Source organism: Phodopus roborovskii, unplaced genomic scaffold, assembly GCF_943737965.1.
Source record: "Phodopus roborovskii unplaced genomic scaffold, PHOROB, whole genome shotgun sequence".
Classification (NCBI taxonomy): domain Eukaryota; kingdom Metazoa; phylum Chordata; class Mammalia; order Rodentia; family Cricetidae; genus Phodopus; species Phodopus roborovskii.
The window spans coordinates 504,839-526,497 of record NW_026126637.1 but is presented as its reverse complement, the minus strand read 5'-3'; the positions used below and the strand labels follow the sequence as shown (position 1 = coordinate 526,497).

The 21,659-nt window shown below is 37.3% G+C and overlaps 1 protein-coding gene across 1 annotated transcript; it reads left to right on the top strand.

The window, feature by feature from the left end:
* The first annotated feature begins 20,173 nt into the window (after nucleotides 1–20,173).
* LOC127239071 (vomeronasal type-1 receptor 4-like) lies at nucleotides 20,174–21,042 on the top strand. Its single transcript, XM_051207860.1, is given in 2 exon segments — nucleotides 20,174–21,001; nucleotides 21,004–21,042. Coding segments are annotated over 2 exon segments (867 nt in total).
* The last annotated feature ends 617 nt before the right edge of the window (nucleotides 21,043–21,659 follow it).

Here is a 21,659-nt window from a genome sequence, read left to right as displayed (position 1 = left end):
AGGTTCAGGGAGATAGCAAGAGGCCTATGTGACATGGGCAGGGACAGAAAACTGTACAAGAGAGGATATGAGCACACAGTCTGGGAAGTTATAGCAGATATCATTGAGACCAATGAACACTTTTCTTTCATACTTCTATATAATTTGGATACCGTGAAGCATTTCATTACTCATTTTAGAAAAACACAAAATTTTATTTATCACATTAAATGAAGCATAACTGTATTTTTAATGTTCAATGACACTTTGTTAAGCTATAGAAGTTCTAGTCATTGTCGCCTGGGTTGGCAAGGGTTGCTTGGGATTCATAGGTGAGATATCCAAGTCACTCTTGGACATAAGATAGATAGAATTATTAGACATTCCTTGAGAGATTTACATGACCCTAAATGTCTTAAAGAACTATATGTAGATAGGGAAAATATTGACAATATAAATATTTTCAATATGTGATATGAGTTGACAAGAGCATACAGTGTATATAAAGAAGATCTGAAAAACTCAAGCAGTCATCCACAGCATATTTCACTTCTAAACTAATAAATAGTCTTGCCAACCAACTTATGTTTAACTTTACTTTAAGTTGTACTAAAGCATTCATTTAAGTTCATTCAGCTACACCCTTCCTATACCATGCAAGGAAGGAAGGCCAGTGATATGTTTCATTTTGCACCAATGAAATAAGTTACTATTAAAAACACATTTTAAGAAAGATAAGTCAAGGAGAATTTTTTCCAGTACACATAGCTCCTTAAAGTGTTGAACAAACATACTACAGAGGATTTTTAATCATTATATTATGAGAAAAACTGGACAATGAATGAGAGAGACCCCAGATTTAAATATGCCCCACTACCTGACTAGCCTTTGAAGAGACAAAAGTCTGTTGCCAGACTGTGCTTTTCCTCCTGAACCCTGGTAGTTCTGGAAGCAGGAGTTCTAGAGGAATTATTCATTGAAGGTCCAAGGCTAGAGAATGATAACATTCTTCATGAATATATTTTTAGAAGGATCTAGGTATGCTAAAGTCACCTTTCAATTTAGAAAGCTGCTGGAGGGCCTGGCAGACCTGTATCTTAGCAGTATATGAAATGTACATATGGGATTATTCCTATTCATGATTATTTCTTATAACTGAATAAATAAAAATGTCAATTCTTTATTATCTGTCATAAATTCAGCAGTTTCAATATGCAAAACAACTCTTTCTGCATGTTGAGATTCAGTAACTATGTTTACATGTTCTGGAGAATATAATACAATGGGAGGGTGGTTCATTTTGAGGACTACCCTTTTCCTATAATAAACATAGAAGTTTTTTGTGTTCGTAACTTATTTCTGTGGCTTACTGAAGCAAAGAGACATCTATAAGCAAAAGGCTTTCTGGTGAATAGAAGTGATATGGTCTGGTGTGAATTTTATCCCTATCATTTCTTTGTTGATGTAAAACCCTCAAAGTGGAATGGATGGTTGATGGACAGGCAGTAAATTTGCAACTCTTAATTTTATTTTCCTTCTTTAATTGATGAAAAAAAGGAATACTCTATTTTTTAGTAAAGTAATAAGAACTGTAGCATCCTCTGGTTTTTATTTGGTGTTTTTAGGAGAAGGTAGCATTGTGTCATGTGACATTTAATGGATAATAAAGATTATATCATTTGTGAGGAATTATTACATGTATAGATATCACTAGTATATGGCTTTGTTCAGACTTTAGTCATTGCTGAGCTTGTAACTGTAATATTCCCCAGCATATTTACAGATCAACATTTGTAATTAATTTGCCCTCAGTTTGTAAAGAAAAAAAAAGAGAAGCAATGATTTCAAGTGTGGATTACAATGTCATATTTTTCCATGTGCTAGTGCTTCGGCAGAAATCCATGAACACTGGCAGACTATGTTCCACTAGATGGCCTGAAAGGGATCAGTGCTGGGATACAAAGTTAACAATTGTTATTTAGAAGTTATAATAGGCCAGCCATATCCAAAGAGACACAATCTTGTTATCCACCCCACCCCTACCCCCGCCTCTCCTCCTAGTCTGACAACAGGGATCATAAAAACAGAAGAGCCTCTCCAAACACACTGTCTCATTGGAGACACAAGAAATTCATCAGTGTCTTTAGTAATCAGAAGTAGTAAAAGTTTCAGAAAAGTTCTCTGCTCTCAAAGCAGGTGCTATCATCGCCTTTGTGGATAAAACAAAGATTGCAGTTCTGAAGGGGAGTTGAGGCCACATGTCTATGAACATTTATCTCAGGGTTGGGAAGCATTCCTCTCCCCTAGTGTTGGCTGTCATGCCAGGTGCTGCACACCTAGCCGAAGATTCTACAAAGAGAAAGAGTAATGTAAGTATTTGTTTTTCACTATCTAAGGCAGACAAAGCAAAACAGAGAGTTCTGGTAAGTGCACACATCTGGAAAGGTGATTGTTGTATAGAAAGATAACAGCAAGAAATCGGTCAAGGATTAGGAGGCCTTTCTGAGTGTACAGGGAACTGTTTTATGTAGCACTACATCTGTGACTGAAACAGGACCAGATGTGTACTAAAAGTGAATGGTGACCACTACTCAAGATGTTTTTTTCCTGTTTATCATGGGTATGTGGTGTTCATGTGGAACTGACATAGTCATTGTTAGTTTTTTTTTTTAAACAGATTTATTTATCGTATAGTGTTCTGCCTGCAAGTGTGTCTGCATGCCAGAAGTGGGTACCTGATCTTGATAGATGGTTATTAGCCACCATGTAGTTGCTGGGAATTGAATTCAGGATCTGTAGAAGAGGTAGCCAGTGCTCTTAACTGCTGAGCTATCTGTCCAGTCCCTGCCATTGTTAGTTTCAAATAATCCTGTTCTAGTACAAATCTATCTCCTGTCATTTCTCTTTGCTTAATGATATTCTAATCTCACTAAAATCTCAAGATGGGTTTTTCAATTTCCATTGCTGATGTTGGTGGAATTAGAACATTATGCGCAGCAGGCAGGAGTATAAGCTTTAGGTTGCATTTACAGCCAATATTTATCTTTTTCATTCAATGTATACAATTCATAAAATCTCATTTTCTTCTGATTCAACATATATCTTGTTAATTGTCATTCAGAAGTCTTGATTTATTACTAATAGATTGGCTTGACCTATGGAAAAGTACATAATGCTTTTTAAGCTGAAACTTGTTATAGTTTAACATCTTTTCTATGTGTCTGTGCTCCTGTGTTTGCATGTGAGGTTTAACTCCTAATCCGGTAGGTTTCACTTCCTAATGGGAAAACTTCATTTGTAGTTCCTTGAGCATACTTTATCATCTTTTTGAGGCAGGGGCTTTTTACTCCTTGGATTCTAAGGGTATGTTAAGCTTTCTAGTATGCTTCTGGTGTCCAACACTGTCTTCTACATTCCCTCGTGCTGGTCTTATAATTCTATGTCAGCACAGCCAAGTTCTTTATGTGAATTATGGAGATTGAAGTGAGTTTCTCCTATTGGTAAGAAACAAACTGTAAGGGCTTAACCATCTCCTCAGTTTTTAATAATATGTTTTCTAGGCTGAACAATTATCATATATTAATTTTTATGTTTTATAGCAGAAAGCAAAAGTAACATTGGTCAATAACTCACTTGATAGATAACACCATATTTCATCTCTTGGAATAATAAAAATATATCTGGTGAAAAATACATCACTCATCAAATACAACTGGAACAGATGCAGTTTTTGTAAGATTATGTCACAATGTGGGGACATCCCTTTATACAAGGCCAGCAGTTAAGGATACATGTGTGAGTTATGAAAAGTAACAGAATATCGGTTAAGCACTGAAGAAAATGACTGACAAAGCATGGCTTGGCATAAATTTTGCTTTCAGTCTTGCCATGTTCCTATTTCTCAAGTCTCCACATTGCCCATATGGCCTTGTGAATTTTGATGGTTTTTTATTTGTGCTCTGAAATCTTGTGTTTTAAATTAAGAGTTTCATTGTCTACATCAAACTGTTATCCAAGCCACAGGAAATACAAATGAACCATACTACAATAGTGATTTATAGAATGTCACTCCTGTGCAGTTTTTAGTTTAACTGTGTAAAGGCTTCTTAACACAATTCAGACTTGACAACTTGATATGGTACAACTACCCAACTGTGTGTTCTTGTGAGTGGTCCTTTGGCTCTGAAGACAAATATCAGTCACTGGAAAGTGACAGAATGATTCTAGGAATTAGGAATCCAGGAGTGGTTGACAGATCTCAAAGAGAAGGTGGAATCAAGAGTCTTTTCCTTGTCCTCATCTTCTCTTTCTTATCTTCACTGAGGGTTCAGGTCCTTATGTCTGATTCTTAAATACTGAGTGTCTTCTAATGCTCCATATTGTCTTCAAAGTGTCTCAAAGGCCTTGCCACTACTTATATTAAATAAAATATCCATGACTTTGAGCATTTATTTCTATTTTCACAGATCTTAAATGAAAGCCATCTCACTGTTTACCACGTAAGTCAAGAAACAGAATGTTGGCTTGTTGTAGAAATATCAGGAATCCTAGTACTGAGGCAGAAGGATTTCCAAATATTCCAGTCCAGACTGAATTACAGAGGAAGACTCTGTCTGAACACTCCTGCCCTCCCAATGGACATAAGATCTAGCCAACTAACTTTCTTTCAGTACAAAGTCATCCCATCAGTAATAGAGTATTTCTGCAGACTTTAAAGAGGCCAGAACGCTGCTTCATGTGTTGTGATTTTCACAAATTGAATCTTAAGCATGAAATCATATCCTTTCCAGATGTTCTTCAGCGAATCTAAGATTTGTGAACAAACATATAGTTTCATTTTTATTGATGCACAGGATGGCATTACATTAACATAAGTCAATGACTACTGCTAAAGTCATGAATTTATGCATTTCTTTGCTTTCAAATTATCACTTCTGTGTAAATTCTGAACAGTGTCTATGAAGATTCACCCATAAATATGAGGTTGTCAACCTGATGTTATATACCTGTTCCACCTATACACAGACTTTCATTTGGGAAATTATGAAGCAATGTCAACACATTGTCACTACCTGCAATCCTAGCTTATGCACATCCTTACCAAGAGCTGCTATTTCATACAATTTTTATCTTATATTTCTACTGATTGATGGTGGCAAATGTTGCATTTCCAGTGGACATTATTTTCCTAATTATTTTTATTGCATACAGTCTTTGTTAAATTTCTGTTGTAATGGTTCAAACATTTCCATTCAATTGTGCACTGTTACCAATCTCTACATAGGACCATCCTCTTTCTAATCTCTCTCTTTCTCTCTCTACCCTAACTCTGTGTGAGCATTCAGATATAGGTGAAAATGTGTGTGTTTGTGAAGTTTGAAGAGATTTCCCTCTTAATATAACATTATCTAACTTATAATTTGAACCTAGTAGTTAGTGCTATTTAATCAATGACAGAGAAACATTGTTTTTCTGGTTGTATCATTATTATTTTTCTTTAAAATTGACATAAGAAATGTATTTTATGTAGTGTGTTTCTTCTACAGAGAAGATGGTGACAGGAGACTATTTTTCTTTAATATTGGTAGACATGCAAAACTGGGCATTCCTTCTATTTGCAACTCACTGTTCATTCCTTCTCCCAAGATAAATTTGCCCTATTCTTAATGCTGACTTTTATAAGAAATATAATGGCAATTCTCTCCATAATTGCATGTATCTGAAGACATCAGCATTTACACTGAAAATTGTTGTTCATATCAAAGTAACTTTGATGTGGAGTTTGTAAGGGTCTTGCTCATCTAACTGCATTAAGTTTCTAGTATTGAGCTATTGTGACAACCTATACTTGTTACCAAAAAAAACTATCCCTTTACACTGAGAAGTGATTGTTGACATAATTTGAAGTAAAAGTTGTTCATTGACAAAATGAACTTCCGGAAGTTGACAACAGGATTATTATTCCTATCACAGAGTACAGTGGGTATACTGGGAAACTCTTCTCTTCTTTTGGACTATCTGGTCTTTTACCAAAACAAAAAGAAGTTAAAACCAATTGATTTCATTCTCTTGCATATGATTATGGTCAATTCCTTGATCCTTCTTTTTAAAGGACTGCCTAACACACTGGCAGCTTTTGGTTTGAAACAGATCTACAATGACTGGAGCTATCACCTTTTTCTGTATGGTCTTAGAATTTTCAGGAGTATGTCCATTGTCACCACCTGCCTCTTGAGTGTCTTCCAGGCCATCACCATCAGCAATGAGAAATCCTGCTGGAATTACCTTCAAGTCAAGTCTCAAAGGGACATTGGCCTCTACATTTCTGTTTGCTGGGTCTTTTACATCGTGGTGAATGCCATTTTCCCTGTATATGCATCCATAGAATTTAATAGAAAAAACAAAACAACAGACACAGAACTTGAACACCATATCACTGTAGGTCATGACAAAGTCACAGTATCCTCATATATAGCTTTCTTTGTGTTTCCAGAACTTCTGTTTTCTGTTCTCATCACTTCATCCAGCAGCTCCATGATAGTTAATCTGCACAGGCATAAGCAGCAAGTCCAATACATCCATAACATTCATGTTTCCCACAGAAGATCTCATGAGTCCAGAGCCACCCATAGCATCCTGGCCCTAGTGTCCACCTTTCTGGTGTTTTATACCTCCTCGGCAATCTTACATGGCTGTGCTGCTCTACTGTATAGTAACGATTCATGGTTGATGGACATCACAGCACTCATAACTCTGTGTTTTCCCACTTTGAGCCCCTTCATTCTTAAGAGTCAGGACTCTACTGTGCCCAGGCCCTGCTTTATTTTGATAAAGTATACAAAATTCCCAGTGTTGTTATAGCCATGTAAATTGCAGGCTATTTCACACACAAAAAAAAAATCAATACTTTGCAAATAACACAGAATGTTTTGGGGATGAAGTCACTTGTCTTTCTAAGGTAAAACTCAAGAGATTTTCAGAGTTCTTTGGTTGCATCCAACACTGTCTAAACTGTTGGTACCTATGCCTTTTTATCCTTTAGTTCCCACTTGTCTCAGCCTTTCCTTGTGATATGCTGTCTTAATGAAAAACTACTCAGTATTTTGTCAACCAAGTGTGCCCTCTTTTAGTATCATTGTCTGCTGCTGTTCCAAAACTACCAAGCCAAATAAGTTCTGAGTCTGCTGGTAGCTATACTCAACCAGGTATGAAAGAAGGAATGACATCTCTCACATGTATTTAGTGAAACATAAGATTGAGAAAGAATAAGTATATCTACAAAGGCATATGATTACAGATTTACAATCTAAAAATAAGATTCAAGACCCATCCTCTAGGTATGAAACAATCTGTACAGCACTCTTTTTCAGTTAGACAGAAAAACGTTTCTCCTGTTTACTTCCATCACCAATGATGTAACACTCTATTAGGTAGAAGATGCTGCTTCCTTTTTTTTCCTTGTTATGGGTAAATAAGGCTTGGATAGCAGCATGAAATACAGTGAAGTCCTTGGACTTTCCATCAGCATACATATGCCCAGAAGTGTTTGTGACAATAGATGCAAAAGCCTGAAGGTAGCAGAAGAAATATAAAGAATGAAAATACATAGCAGATACTTGGGAGCTGGGAAGAAAAGATATTGCGAAGAAGCAAGACTATATTCACAGGTTACTCTAAGAGTTCAGAGATCTGACAAGAGTCAAGAGCCAAGAGCCTAACATGAAAGGACTCAGAGCCATGAGCCACTTCTAGTTATATTCTTCTTGATGTTTCTGTTACATCCTAAAATATTGCTCCCTCAACATATACTATGCTTGTATTTTGAAGAATAATAGTGTAAAAACAATATCAGTCAATGAAAGGGAGTCTGTGAGAAGATGGTGAACAAGTAGCTTAAAAATCATAAGCACAAAAAGACAGAAGCAGGGTAGGACAGAGAGGCTGAGTATGTGAAAAGGTCCCAGAAGGAAATGGCAAATATCATGGACAATGTGTAGTATGTTTACATTGGTATTGTTGGTATTTCAAATGTTTAAAAACTTATGAAAGATTAATATTTCACGTGTGTCTTTCTTCCATTCTGCTCTGCATATATACATATTATTGTGTTTTCACTAAAGTACTCCTTTCCCTATGTCTAGCATCCACTAAATACATGTCATAAAGCCTATGCAAGAATCTACTACTACTCTGCAAAATGAACATAATACTAAATTGACTCTTAATCAATTGTTATTATTCTTGTGCATATCTTATTCTTATAAGAGAACCTTCATTTCACAGCAGATGACAATTAACACAGAGACTCATGAATGGTTAAGATACACAGAGTAAGAGACTAAGAATAAATAACCCTAAATAGTACATCTACATCATACCCTCTGCTACCAAAGCTCAGGGCACATTAAAAAGACAGTTGTTGAGGCACCATGATAAAAAATTCAATCTCAAAAACAATTCACTGAATTAGACTATAAAATTAGCAAAATGATCCAAAATTATTCAGATTATGCAAAAATAGAAAGCAACAGGGTGGGGACATTAAGTACTGAGCAGGCTGATGTGATGTCAGTAACACTCATTGGTCTCTGGAACCATCTCTCATTCGGGAGACTATTACATACATCTTCACAATGTCTGAAGCAGTGAAATCCAAATGTCTAAATGCTATGCCAAAGTGTTCCCAGAGTGGGTCCATACACTGATGAGGATTAGCTGCCAATATCACCAGGGATATCAACCCTCAATCTCTGTGACATAAACCTTTGTCTATCAGAGGACATGGACATTTAAAAATGGCCACAGATATAAAATTCTACTATACCCCAGAATTCTCCTCATCCTAGTCAATCCTATCTTCCTGTCTCATTGGCCAGACAGTGTTTTATTCATCAGACAATAAGATAAACATAAATACAGAAGGATTTCCCCCATAGGAGGCAAGTACCTAAGCGCCCTACTATACAGTCTTTCTCTCTAGGCCATAGCCCCTTCTCTGGCATATCCCATGTCCAACCCATCTACTATAGCCCAAAACACCAGGCAGCAGTAGCATCCTACCCTCCCCCCAACCATCCACTCACCACATCAATAACCAAGAGAGTCACATGCCTCACCTATACCTAGAGGAAGAGTGACCACCAGAGCCAAAGATCCCACATGCACCAATTTGAGGAAGAGAGGCCCATGGCTATATAGGCTCCTCCTGTACTAATTAGAGGAAGTGACAAGTACAAGGCAGTGTAAAAATACATCCAACAACATAAAGAACATTATGGCAACAATAGAAATTAGTGGTTCTACAACAGCACCCCAATACACATGCAGCAGGAGAAACCCATCTTTAAAAAAAACTTTATGAAGATAATAGAGGCCCTTAAAGAGGAAATGAAAATTTACCTTGGGGAAATGGAGGAAAAGGCAAACAAAAAAATTGAAAAGAATCAATAAATGCCTTAAAGAAAGCCAAGAAAACCAAGAAAAAACAATCAAGTGAAGGAAACAGTCCAAGATTTAAAAATTAAAGTAGGTAATAAAGAAAACACAAACTAAGGGAAAATGGAAAATCTGGATAAACAAATAAGAACTACAGATGCAAGCATACCCAACAGAATGCAACAGATGAAAAGAAGAGAATCTCAGGTGTTGAAGACACACTAGAGGAAATAGATTCATTGGTCAAAGAAACATCAAATTCAACAAGTTATTAACACAAAACATCTAGAAAATCTGGGACACCATGAGAAGACCAAACTTAAGAAAACTTTCTCAACCTAAAGAAGGCCATGCCTATGAAGGGACAAGAAGCTTACAGAACACCAAATAGACTGAACCAAAAAAGTCCCCTCACCATATAATAATCAAAACACTACCAGCACTTGGGAGGCAGAGGCAGGTGGATTTTTGTGAGTTTAAGACCATCTTGATCTACAAGAGCTAGTTCCATGACAGCCTCCAAAGCCACAAAGAAACCTGTCTCGAAAAAACAAAAAACAAAACACAAAAAAAACAAACAAAAAAACAACTAAACATACAGCATAAAGAAAGACTACTAAGAGCTGAAAAGGAAAATTCCAAGTAAAATATAAAGGCAGACCTATCAAAATTACACCCAACTTCTCAATGGAAACTCTGAAATCAGAAGGTCATGGAGAGATGTTCTGCAGACACCCTTAAGAGACAATGGATGACAGCCCAGACTACTATACTCAGCAAAACTTTCAGTTCCCATAGATGGAGAAAACAAGATATTTCATGACAAAACCAGATTTGAATAATATCTATCAACAAACCCATCCCTGCAGAAAGTACTAGAAGGAAGCTCCCAACTAAGGAAGTTAACTTTACTCATAAAAACACAACAAATGAGATCATACAAGCGAAGCCCAAAGAAGGGAAACAAACAAATTACCACCAGCAACAAAACCAAACATAACAAGAATTAACAATTGCTGCTCTTAATATCTCTTAATATCAATGGACTGAATTCATCTATTAAAAGACACAGGCTAATACAATGGATATGAACACAGGACCCATCCTTCTGTTGCATACAAGAAGCATATCTCATCCTCAAAGACAGATATTACCTCAGAGTAAAGGGTTGGGGAAAAAAAATTCAATTCAATGAACTTAAGAAACAAACTGGTGCAGCTGTCCTAATATCTAACAAAATAGATTTCAAACTAAACTTAGTCAAAAAAAGACAGAGAATGACATTTTCTATTCATCATAGGAACAGTCCATCAAGAGGAAGTCTCAGTTCTAAACATCTATGCCCCAAATATAAGAGCGTCCACATTTATAAAAGAAACATTGCTAAAGGTTAAACCACACATCAAACCCACACACACTTATAGTGGGAGATTTCAACACACCACTTTCACCACTGGGCAAGTCTGTCAGACATAAACTTAACAGATTATGACTCAAGTGAACTAAACAAACATCTATAGAACATTCCACCCAAGTTCAAAAGAATAGACCTTCTTCTAAGCTACATAATAATCAAAACACCAAACAGGATAAAGAAATAATATTAAAAACATTTCTTTAAGTGTTTCTCAGCCATTTGCAATTCTTCTGAGGGCTCTCTATTTAGATCTGTACCTCATTTCTTAATTGGATTATTTGGATTTTGATGTCTAGTTTCTTGTATTCTTTATATATCTTGGAAATCAGCCCTCTGTCAGATGTGGGGTTGGTGAAGATCTTTTCCCATTCTGTTCTGCCATTGTGTCCCATTAAGTGTCCATTACCTTATACATTCTTTCAACTACATTCTCAGCAGCATTGTTCTTAATACTCAGAATCTGAAAATACCCTAGATGCCCCTCAACTGAAGAATGGATAAAGAAAATGTGGTACATTTATGCAATTGACTACTATTCCATGAAAAATAACAATGAAAGTGAGTTCTTGAAACGGTTCATTGAATGTGTGTGAACTATTGCTTGTAATTCCATGGACAACCGAACACCTGTGAATATTAATGGGGATGCATATTGAGAGCTTTTTATGAAGTTCTTTAGAAAACTGACTTGAATCTATGTTTTCTGGAGCACTGGTGAGTTGCATACATAGAAACACTGACATCCTCAGAATGTACATAATCAAACAGAAAAACTGAGGACCTGATACACTCAGAATCTTTCACAGTTTCCCCTACCTGTAGTGCTGTGTTGACTGAGATAGCTTGACACATTCAAACAAATGAGCAGTTATACTGATAGAAACAACTGGCCATATCTAAGATAAAGGGGAAAAATACATTATCAATTTCTTCAACCTAAGAGTATCTAAGACAATGGAGACACCTTCAGAGATGATAGTGGAGTGAAATACACTGTGTTAAAAAATCAAGTGTAATGGTTTCCACCATCCTTCAGTTTAGAAAGAAAGTGATGATGGAGAAAGAAAACACTAAATTCCTTCAGCACACTGAGCTGTGTGAACCACTCCTATTTCTCAATCTGGGAGTCACTGTGAAAAGGTACAAATGTCTGACATTTGTCTTCTGAGTGACATGATTCTGTACAGGAGCACAAGGTTTGGCTGCATTTATCATGTTCAGTATAAAGTACTTTGACTGATGTAAATCTACAGTCCCATCATGTTAAGAAGCTTTGTAAAACTAAATTGAAAACCGCAGACAAACGTGACAATCCAAGAACCATTGTCATAATCCTGCTATAATCCTGTCCTTGTACCTTCTGTGGTTTGCATAAATATTTGGTGTTGACAATGGCATTCTGTTCATTGCCAAGATAAGACATTAGAGAATGTTTGGTAAGTGACTGTTCAGGTTTAAAAGGCTTTTGTGGGCTGTGAAAGGACCTGAAACACAAGAATGCCAGGCTGTGTGCAAAGACAGTCACTTACATTTGAGCTAAATAATGCTATGCCAGCCACAATTTCAAGTATTCAATTTCCATTCAGGTTTATTTCATAAAATGCCATGGTATCCCAAATTAATGACATAACATAAAAAGGCAGTGTTAAAGTTTTTGGCTCCTCCTCCAGGCAAATGTTCTAGTACAATGTCAGTGTAAATCAAATATATTTATTTGTTAGGATTCCAGGACAGGAAACACAATTGTAACTATGAAATGAAACTAGTGTCCTTTGATCTTCTTATACACAACATGAAAACTAATTTATAATGAAATAGTTTAGCATAGAAATTAAATTGCAGCTAGGCTGGCAGGTACCTGTGTAAGAAAGCTGTGAGCTAAGAAATGAGCAGAGTGCAGAAAGTTCTCCCAAAGTGTACTTTTAGAAAAAATTACATGAACTATAGTAAGTGGATGGAGTTGAAAGCAAGAACATAAAAGGGGTGCCCTGACATGTCCATATTATCTCTGTGGGAAATGTAGAAACCTGGGAGGAATATTCTTGGCTCTTTCTCATAACCAAAGATAATGAGACATAACACCAGATGTATTCCCGCACGGCACTTGTTTTGTTTAGGCTAAAAGTAAATATCATTTCCTAGAGTGAAGGGCCCTCAGCTGATTCCTTCCTCTGAGGCTCACCTACAGAACATCGCTGTTCCACAGGTAGCACTGGGAGGGAGGATGAGACCTGGGACTAAGGTCTGTGGCTTTGTGACTTCAGGTCCCTTCTGAACTTCAATTTTGGTTTCACTTGCAGTGGTCATGACTCCACTGGCATTAAAAGCTGAAAAGTTTTCTGAAACTTTTTGACTGACAATTACAAAAACAATTATGAGTTTTGTGAGAGACTCCAAAGAAACAACATGATTAACAAAGTTCTTACTGTTTCACTATCCCCAAAGGCAAAACATCTCGTGTGGAAGTTGTAGAAAATATCGGTCTACCGTGTGAGAGACTTGTTTAGAAGTCTGGGTGTCTCACTAGACTGCAGTCCTCACAAAGTTCTTCTACTCAACAATTAAGTTAATACCTTTCTCACACCTAAGTCATGGCACTTTAACACACCAAGCAGAAAAGCAGAGTCATTTGGGAAATTCTTAGATATCTAATGAAGTGTCAGTAAAATAGCACAATGTCATAATCTGCACTAGAAATTATTTCATTCATTATACAACCAAACTCAAACTAACTAGAAATGCAAATGTGGAAATATGCCATAAATTATAGTCCTCATGCCTATAATGATATAAACAGAGTCCTATCCTATGAGAATTTATTTACATATGTATTAACATATATGTGTGTATGTGTGTGTCATTTCTTAAAAATTAAGCCAACATCAAGTGTCACACAATCTAGTGTTACCTTCACAATTTAAAAAACCTAGAATGGAGAAGAGATATTTCTATGATTAAACTTAATGAGAAAAATGAGGATTATTCATTGTTCAGCAACTGATAAAGAAACACAAAATTATAGGTACAATATTTGCCTTCTATCCACAAAATATTCACCTCAGGGGAGTTCTAGGCCAGCAGAGAAGTGTGAAATACCATAACTTCTGACAAACTTAGAAGTCATTTGTTCCCAGATTTTCCTGAAGGCAATATTTCATTAGATTAAGTTGGAAAAACAGAGAGCTATTTAGGCCAGGTCATGGCTTATTAAGAGGAAAGTACAATGGTTAATCTCAGCAAGTGGAAGAAGCTGATGGATCAAGAAGGAGAAAAAATGTTCTGGCTTTGGTTAGCATGTGCCCAGTCACTGATTCTCACCTCAGCTACATGTACATGGCATACTGACTGGTTGGGAGAGTGAATTAAAACCCTCTTTGGTAATTATAGAAGCATGCCATGTAGGTCAACAGAACCACTGAGGGAAGCTGTGAAAGAAAAGCATGACAAAGGATGTGAATGTTCTCAGGAATTTGGAACTCATCAAAATGAGGCTATGTCTTCTGTGGACAGGCACTGGCCCTCATACAATTTGGGCTGCCATATATGAGCTTCTTTACTCATTTAAACCAAACAATCAATTTTTCCTCACAGCTCAATTTGAAACTTTTATAAATATTTTGATGGTTTCAATACCTTAAATGCATAATGAATTTTTTTTCTGGGCCTCATGATGCATAGTTTTCATTACCTGACATTGTATAGCAATTTCCCCTGAGACAAACTCCTTCTTGGATGGAAGATCATGAAGAAGCAAGGTGTTCAAAAGGGAAGTGAAGCATTACATTCTGGAGGAAATCTCATTAAACTCCATGATGGGGAATGTCCTTCTGTATGTATGTTTCTCTTATTGGTTGATGAAGTGCTCAACCTTGGGACACTTCACATTCAGAGTCCAGTGGAGTTTCCCGGAGTTTCCCTTGTCTGGTCTGTATGTTTCATCATCCACTCAAGTTTTCATGACCTCAATATTGTTTCATTTCATTTTCCAAAGTACTTCTTCATTTTTCCTATTCAAAAGATTTTAGTCCTGAAACACTGTATCTTCAGTAATTCAAGGAAATTCAGTTAAGCATAACTTCTGTCTGCCTTCCCCTTTATCTGACCCAAATTCAAATATTTCAGCCTATTAAAACCCCACTGTGTCTTCTATGACCAACAACCTTGAAAGTGATGGTTGTTTCAGACATTTTCAAATTCTTGAAAAACTAATAAATACAAAACACATATAACCCCCCTGCTCCTTCCCCTTGACCCATGCCTCATGACTCTGTAGTATCTTCCTTTAACACTGGTCATTTTAGCTCATTGGGCATCACTGAGTAGCTAGTCCAAACTACTAGGAGAGTTATGGATAACTAAGAGACAATGTCTCAAGAAGTAACAATGTCAATATATAACCCAAAGGCCACACCTACTAGGTAACAAGTAGGCAGATTGCAAGTCTTCATCTCCCCTTCTGCTCTTCCAGATCCAATCCTCCAGTCTCATCCCCAGCTCTGTAGTAGTTTGCCTTTCCTTTCTGACATCATCACCAATGGATAGGATCATGATAATCATCTCCTACAATCTTCATCCCTGTTATCCCAGCCTCAAACAACAGCAGGCATTGTGAGATAATGCACCAGCTAAGTAGGCCAAGGAAAACAGACAATGAAGAAATAGCAAAGAGCCAATATGTTGAGCACAGACTATTGTGGAAAGTGAAAATAATGTGGAGGGTTAAGACTGAGGTCCTGTCATAAAGAAACTGTGTTTCATGGTCTACTCCTTATATCAGTTCTCAACTTCTAAGAATTTACAACAATCCTATGTTTTTGGTTGTGAGCCTAGCCTTTAATGGCTGAGCCATCTCTCCAGCCCGAATTTACAACAATCCAGTCAGTAGTTGAAAATGTAAGGCTCTTGGAGGACATTGCCTTTCTAAATCTTATCAGTAAACAAATGGGACTTGTTGAGAACAGACAAAAATGGAACTGGGGGGGGGGAGGCAAAGTGCAGTGAACTAGAGAATACAGTGTGCATCAGAAGGTTTAAGGGACACACATGGAAGCCCCCAGGAAGGGAAAATGGTTACGATCTCCTGAGTAAACTGGAAAGTGGATAGAAGGGAAGGGATAGGGGGTGGGAATGTGAGAGATCAAGAAGGTCGAGTTAGGGGAGGGGGAGAGCAAGGAAAGAGATACCTTAATAGAGGGAGCCATTATGGAGTTAGGGAGCACCCTGGTACTAGAGAAATTGCCAGGAATCCTGTTAAGACTCCAGGTAATAACTGAGAGACTGTCAAAATGGGCCTTCCTCTTTTATGGGATTAGTAACTACCCTAATTGTCATCATAAAATTTACATCCAGTAAATGGAAGCAGTTGCAGTGACCCATAGCCAAGCACTCAGTTCAGTTCCTGTAATTCAGTTGAAACGAGGGGAGGAGGGATCATTTGAACAAGTGTGATCAAGACCATGATGGAGAAAATCACAGTAACAGCTTACCTGAGTTCATGGACTCTGGATTGACAGCTGGGGAACCTGCATGGGACTAAACTGGACCCTCTGAATATGGGTGACCAATATGTGTTGGGGGTCACTGGCAGTAGGATCAGAGCTATTCAGGGGTACATGAGCTGGTTTTTTGGAGCCCATTTCCTATGGTGGGATACCTTGCTCATCCTTGATACAGGAAGGAGGGGCTTGTTTCTGCCTCATCTTGGTATGCCAGACTTTGTTGACTCCCCAAGGAATGCTTTACCCATTCTCAGTGGGGTAGGAAGGATAGGAGGCTGGGGAGGTGGAGGAAGGGGAGTGAAGGGGAACTGGGATTGATATGTAAAATGAAAAATATATTTTTAAAAGAAATTATCTGGTGAAGTAGCTTCTTGAACAATACACCTGATCCCTGCACTAGGGCCTGGCAAAAACACTACTGCCTTGTATCACTTAGGGAGTTATTATGAGCAGTGACACAAGATTTTAATCTTCCTTATGGAAAAGGTCAGTTAAAATCTGTGCCCCACAATGACATGTTTTATTTCATAGAGTTACTATACTGAATTAAATGTGTCAACTTTAATTTAGCTTTGTTCATTGCTAATATCTCCTTTCATGAACAGTGCAGGAATATGAAAATCAATAGAAAAGGTAAAATTAGACAGCTGTGAGTTGTTCACTGCTACATGTTTAAGATTGTAACATGCAGAGCCTCATGACTTCACACTGGCATTGAAGGCTCTCAGTTCACTACCCACAGATTGCTTAAAGAAGCCCATGCTCCAGCTTTGACCTCTCCAAGACTACAACTAAAATGCTCCATTAAGTTCTGCTTATAGCGCTCAACCAAATTACCAGTCTTCCAATCTCACCACAGTCATGATCAGCTTCTTCATGACAACCCCATGTTCGTGGGTTAGTTATATTGATTATTTCATGTGTCCAGTTCTATAGCAATCAGAGTTCATGGTTGGGAAAGCAAGGCAGCAACTGGTAGCATCCAGTAGGAGCAGAAAGCTGAGAGACCCCTTCCTGAACCGTGAGCACTAAGCAAAAAGAAAACTGGAAGTGGGGTAAAACTTACCCGAGTGAGAACAATTTCTTTCAACTACAGGTGACGTTTCTTATTCAAACTAACACATGTAGCTTATTCTGACTTTAACACAGAGAAGCTTCCCTGACTTACATGGTATTTAAACAAAAGGGTCTTGGAAAAACGACCAGAATTAAATTCTCAGCACTCACATGAGACTCTAAACTGCCTATAAACACCACCATTCCAGGGCAGGGGAGCAGATTCCCTTTTCTGACCTCCTGAGTATCAGCACATGTGGCATATATGAAAAGGAGAAATTTAGGTTGGAGAGATGGCTCAGTAGTTTAAGAGCACTGACTACTCTTCCAGAGAACCTGGATTCAATAATCAACACCCGTACGGCAGCTTACAGCTGTCTGTAACTTCAGTTCCAGGGAACCTGACACACTCACACATACAAACATGCAAACAAAACACCAATGCAAATGAAATAAAATAAATAATTTTTTTTACAAAGGACAAGTGCTTTGAATAATGATGCAGAGTTGCAAACCTCTCTCTTCTGGGAATAAGGCCTTGTTTTGTATTTTTACCTTGACTGTGGTGATATTTTTTAATTCTTTCTAGCATATTTGTATCACTTTTTCTCATACCTTTTCATTGTACAAATGAACTTATTAACTTGTAGTATAGATTCTGACAGCATATTTTCCTCTCATCTATACGTATGTAGCTACTCTTAAATTCCTGTCTGACTGTTCTGCTGTGCTCTAAAGTTTGGCAGTGACAAGATCTGGAAACCAATAACTAACTTAATTTGGGGTATACTGACAGAGCCTGGCCTGCAGTGCAGTGAAATATTCAGACCTCTCTGCAAAAGATTCCAATATAAGACCTTAAATCCTAAATACCTTCCATACATATAAGGCACATCATGTTGACTCTGTCACTTTGGAGACACAATGAATGAAGTCATAATTTGTTCTGGCAATTAGGGACTTGAAATGTTTTTAAATGTTCTTACCTCCCAAAGCCAGAGCTTACCCTGCTACCTCAGATGAAACAAAAATTGCAAAATGATGGTTCTGGAAAGAAGAGAGGTCACAGTCACAGGTCTGTATCTCAGTCTAGTGCTGAATCTGGCTAGAGAGATGTCTCCTCCATACTCTGAGCTGAAGGTTATTCACAGAGAAGGAGTCAGGTGAGCTCCATGGACTTCCACTTGGGATGCAAACCAAACAATGTAAGGCAGTCTGGTGAATATTTATGCCTACAACATGGACTCTGGGGTGGGAACAGATGAAGTCAAAGTAGAGGAAGTCTTTCTAGGCTCTGAGATGAACTACATAAGAGAAATGTATTATGAACATACACTATACCCTGGTATAGATAATACAATATGATGGAATCTTCTCTGATCATGGATATGGGGCATGGTAAATCATGAAGAAATCTGACATTGGAGGTGCTGTAGTAATTAGATCACTTACTTTTCCATCTCTATACTATTTCTATGAATCTATGAATCACTTTTCTGTTTCAAATACATAGAAATAGCATATTGTCTTCACATTCAATAAATACTGTAATAGAAAAAAATGTATCATCTGTGCCTGGAAATAAGCCAAAATATGAATCTTCTTCTAGAATTAAAAAATTGTTTTTAAGTAGCAGTAAAACATGCATTAGTTGGTGACTAAAAGTGTGTGTCTTAAAGGTCAACTCTGTGATGAGTACTGAGGTTGCCTAACCTGAGTGTGGGACAAAAGTGTTGAAGGGAAGCTGGCAGAATAATTGTGCCTTGCATGACTAGATTAATTGTGTTATCTGCTATTTTCTAGGGTTTAGTAATGTCTTTATGTCACATCATTCATATTAAATACTTGTTTTCCATTTTATATTTAGGCTACTGAAGGATGACAACAAACAATAGATCTAATAGGAACACTAGACATTAGTCTCTGTTTATTCCTAAACCTTTCGTTGGTTTATTTTACCATTTTCATTCTATTGTAAATAGGTAAGAGTTCAACATGTCGAATATATCCATTGTGACTCCCACACCAAATGAGCAAATCTGCAAGTATCATCAGTGAGATTTTTGTGAAATTTGATGGCAGAAAGTTCTCAGTTCTAATTTTTAATGTAAACTTTATGGTTAGAGTCCTTTGCCATGGAAAATGAACACATATTCATGTTATTGTATAACACATATTTTTTAGTGCTTCATTTTCACATGAGGACTGTATAGATTTCGTTTGTGCTGAAAGTGATGATTTTAAGTCTATTTTCTCCCAATATGACTTGTAAAGAGCAGTTCATTCTGTACTGTAGAAGTGAGCATTCTTCCGTTTGAACTCATTAGCTATTAATTCTCCCTGCACTTATATTTCTAAGATGTGTACTGGGAATTCTACCCATAAATATGGCATTTATCAACTTCTAAAGTTCTACCAAAAGTTTTTGCTTTTTTGGTTTTGGTTTTGTTATTTGAGACAGGGTTTCTCTGTAACAACCCTGACTATCCTGGAACTTGGTTTGTAGACCAGACTGACCTCAATCCCACAAATACTTGTCTGCTTCTTCCTCTGGAGTTATTGGATTAAAGGCATAAGTTGCAATGCTCAGCCTACTGAAAGCTATTAGTGATAATAAAATACTTGTTTTGAAGCATAGTCTTGTTATGTTGCAAGTGGTAGCTTTTTAATCTTGAACTCAAGTGGTTCTCTCACAAACACATTCAAGCCTAGGAATGGCCAGTGAATGACCTGACTCTGAAACATGTTTGTGCATTGTAATAATAAGGAGAATGGGCTGAATGACAGAATGGAGTCCAGGAACATAGCTTTAGGAGTAGTGCTCTCACTTCAAAGCATACTTGGAATTTTGGGAAACTTCTCTCTTCTGCTGTACTATCTACTCCTATATTACAACGAAGGCACATTAAAGACCATTGATTTTATTCTTACACATATATTTATAGCCAATTCCTTGATTATTCTTTCCAAAGGAATGTTGCAGGTAACAGGTGCTTTTGAATGGAATCAGTTCTTCAATGATTTTGGATGCAAACTTATTTTATATATTCTCAGACTTGGCAGAAGCATGTCCATCACCACCACATGTCTCTTGAGTGTCTTCCAAGCCATCACCATCAGCCCTAGGAAATCCTGTTGGAAGGATCTCATGGTCAAAAACCCAAGGTTCACGGGCTTCTCCATTCCCCTCTGCTGGATACTATACATGATTATGAACTTGATTTTCCCTGTGTATACATCCACAAGGAGGAATAGCAAAAATATGACACAAAAAAGAAGTTTTGAATTCTGTTACTCCTCCCTGGACCATGATACTATAGTAGAATCACTGTACATGGTATTTTGGGTGTTACCTGAGGTCTTGTTTTCGGTGCTCCTGGTCAGTTCCAGCAGCTTCATGATTATTGTACTGTATGGACACAAGAAGCGGGTTCAACATATCCACAGTTCTCATTCTTCCCACAGAACGTCCCCTGAGTCCAAGGCCACCCAGAACATTCTAGCCCTGGTGTGCACATTTCTGACTTTTTACTCACTCTCTTCCATCTTACAAGGCTGCATTGCTCTTTCACACAATCCTAGTTGGTGGCTAATAAATACCACAGCCATCATTTCTATGTGTTTTCCTACTCTAGGTCCCTTTGTCATGAACCATGATGCCACTGTTCCCAGACTCCATTTTTCCTGGATAAGGAATATAAAAATACTATAATTTTCTAGTAAGAGTATAAATTATATCTCTTTAATAATGCAGAGTATCTAAACACTTAATCACTCATGTCCTTTATCAGCATAATAACTTAAGGGGAGTTCATTTTAATAGTATCAGTTCACAGATTAAAAGTATTATATCCTGCCTTATAGACTATGGACTAGCTAACCGCAGGTTGTTAGCCACATGGACTCTACTTCATTGAGTGTTCTTTTAAACATCTCATAACGTGTTTTTTTTTTTTTCCTTCCATTTTTCTACCTCTGTTGCATAAGTGGGCCTTTCTTGTCAGACCAGTCATTTTGTAGTTAATAGGGTTCATGGCTGGGTGATACCTTTATTTTTTTCCATCCAGTAAAAAACATACCAACTTCTAGCACTATGAAAGCTAACCAGTACAGATAAAGCTTACAAGTCAGTACCTGCTTGATTTCTTTACATTTTATGACTCAAGGATTTTGTAGTTGCTCATGGATACTCACAGTTATATTTGAAAGCATGTACAAGCTGAAGTCAAACAATATCATAGCACTAGGGATGCAGATGACATAAACATGAAGTC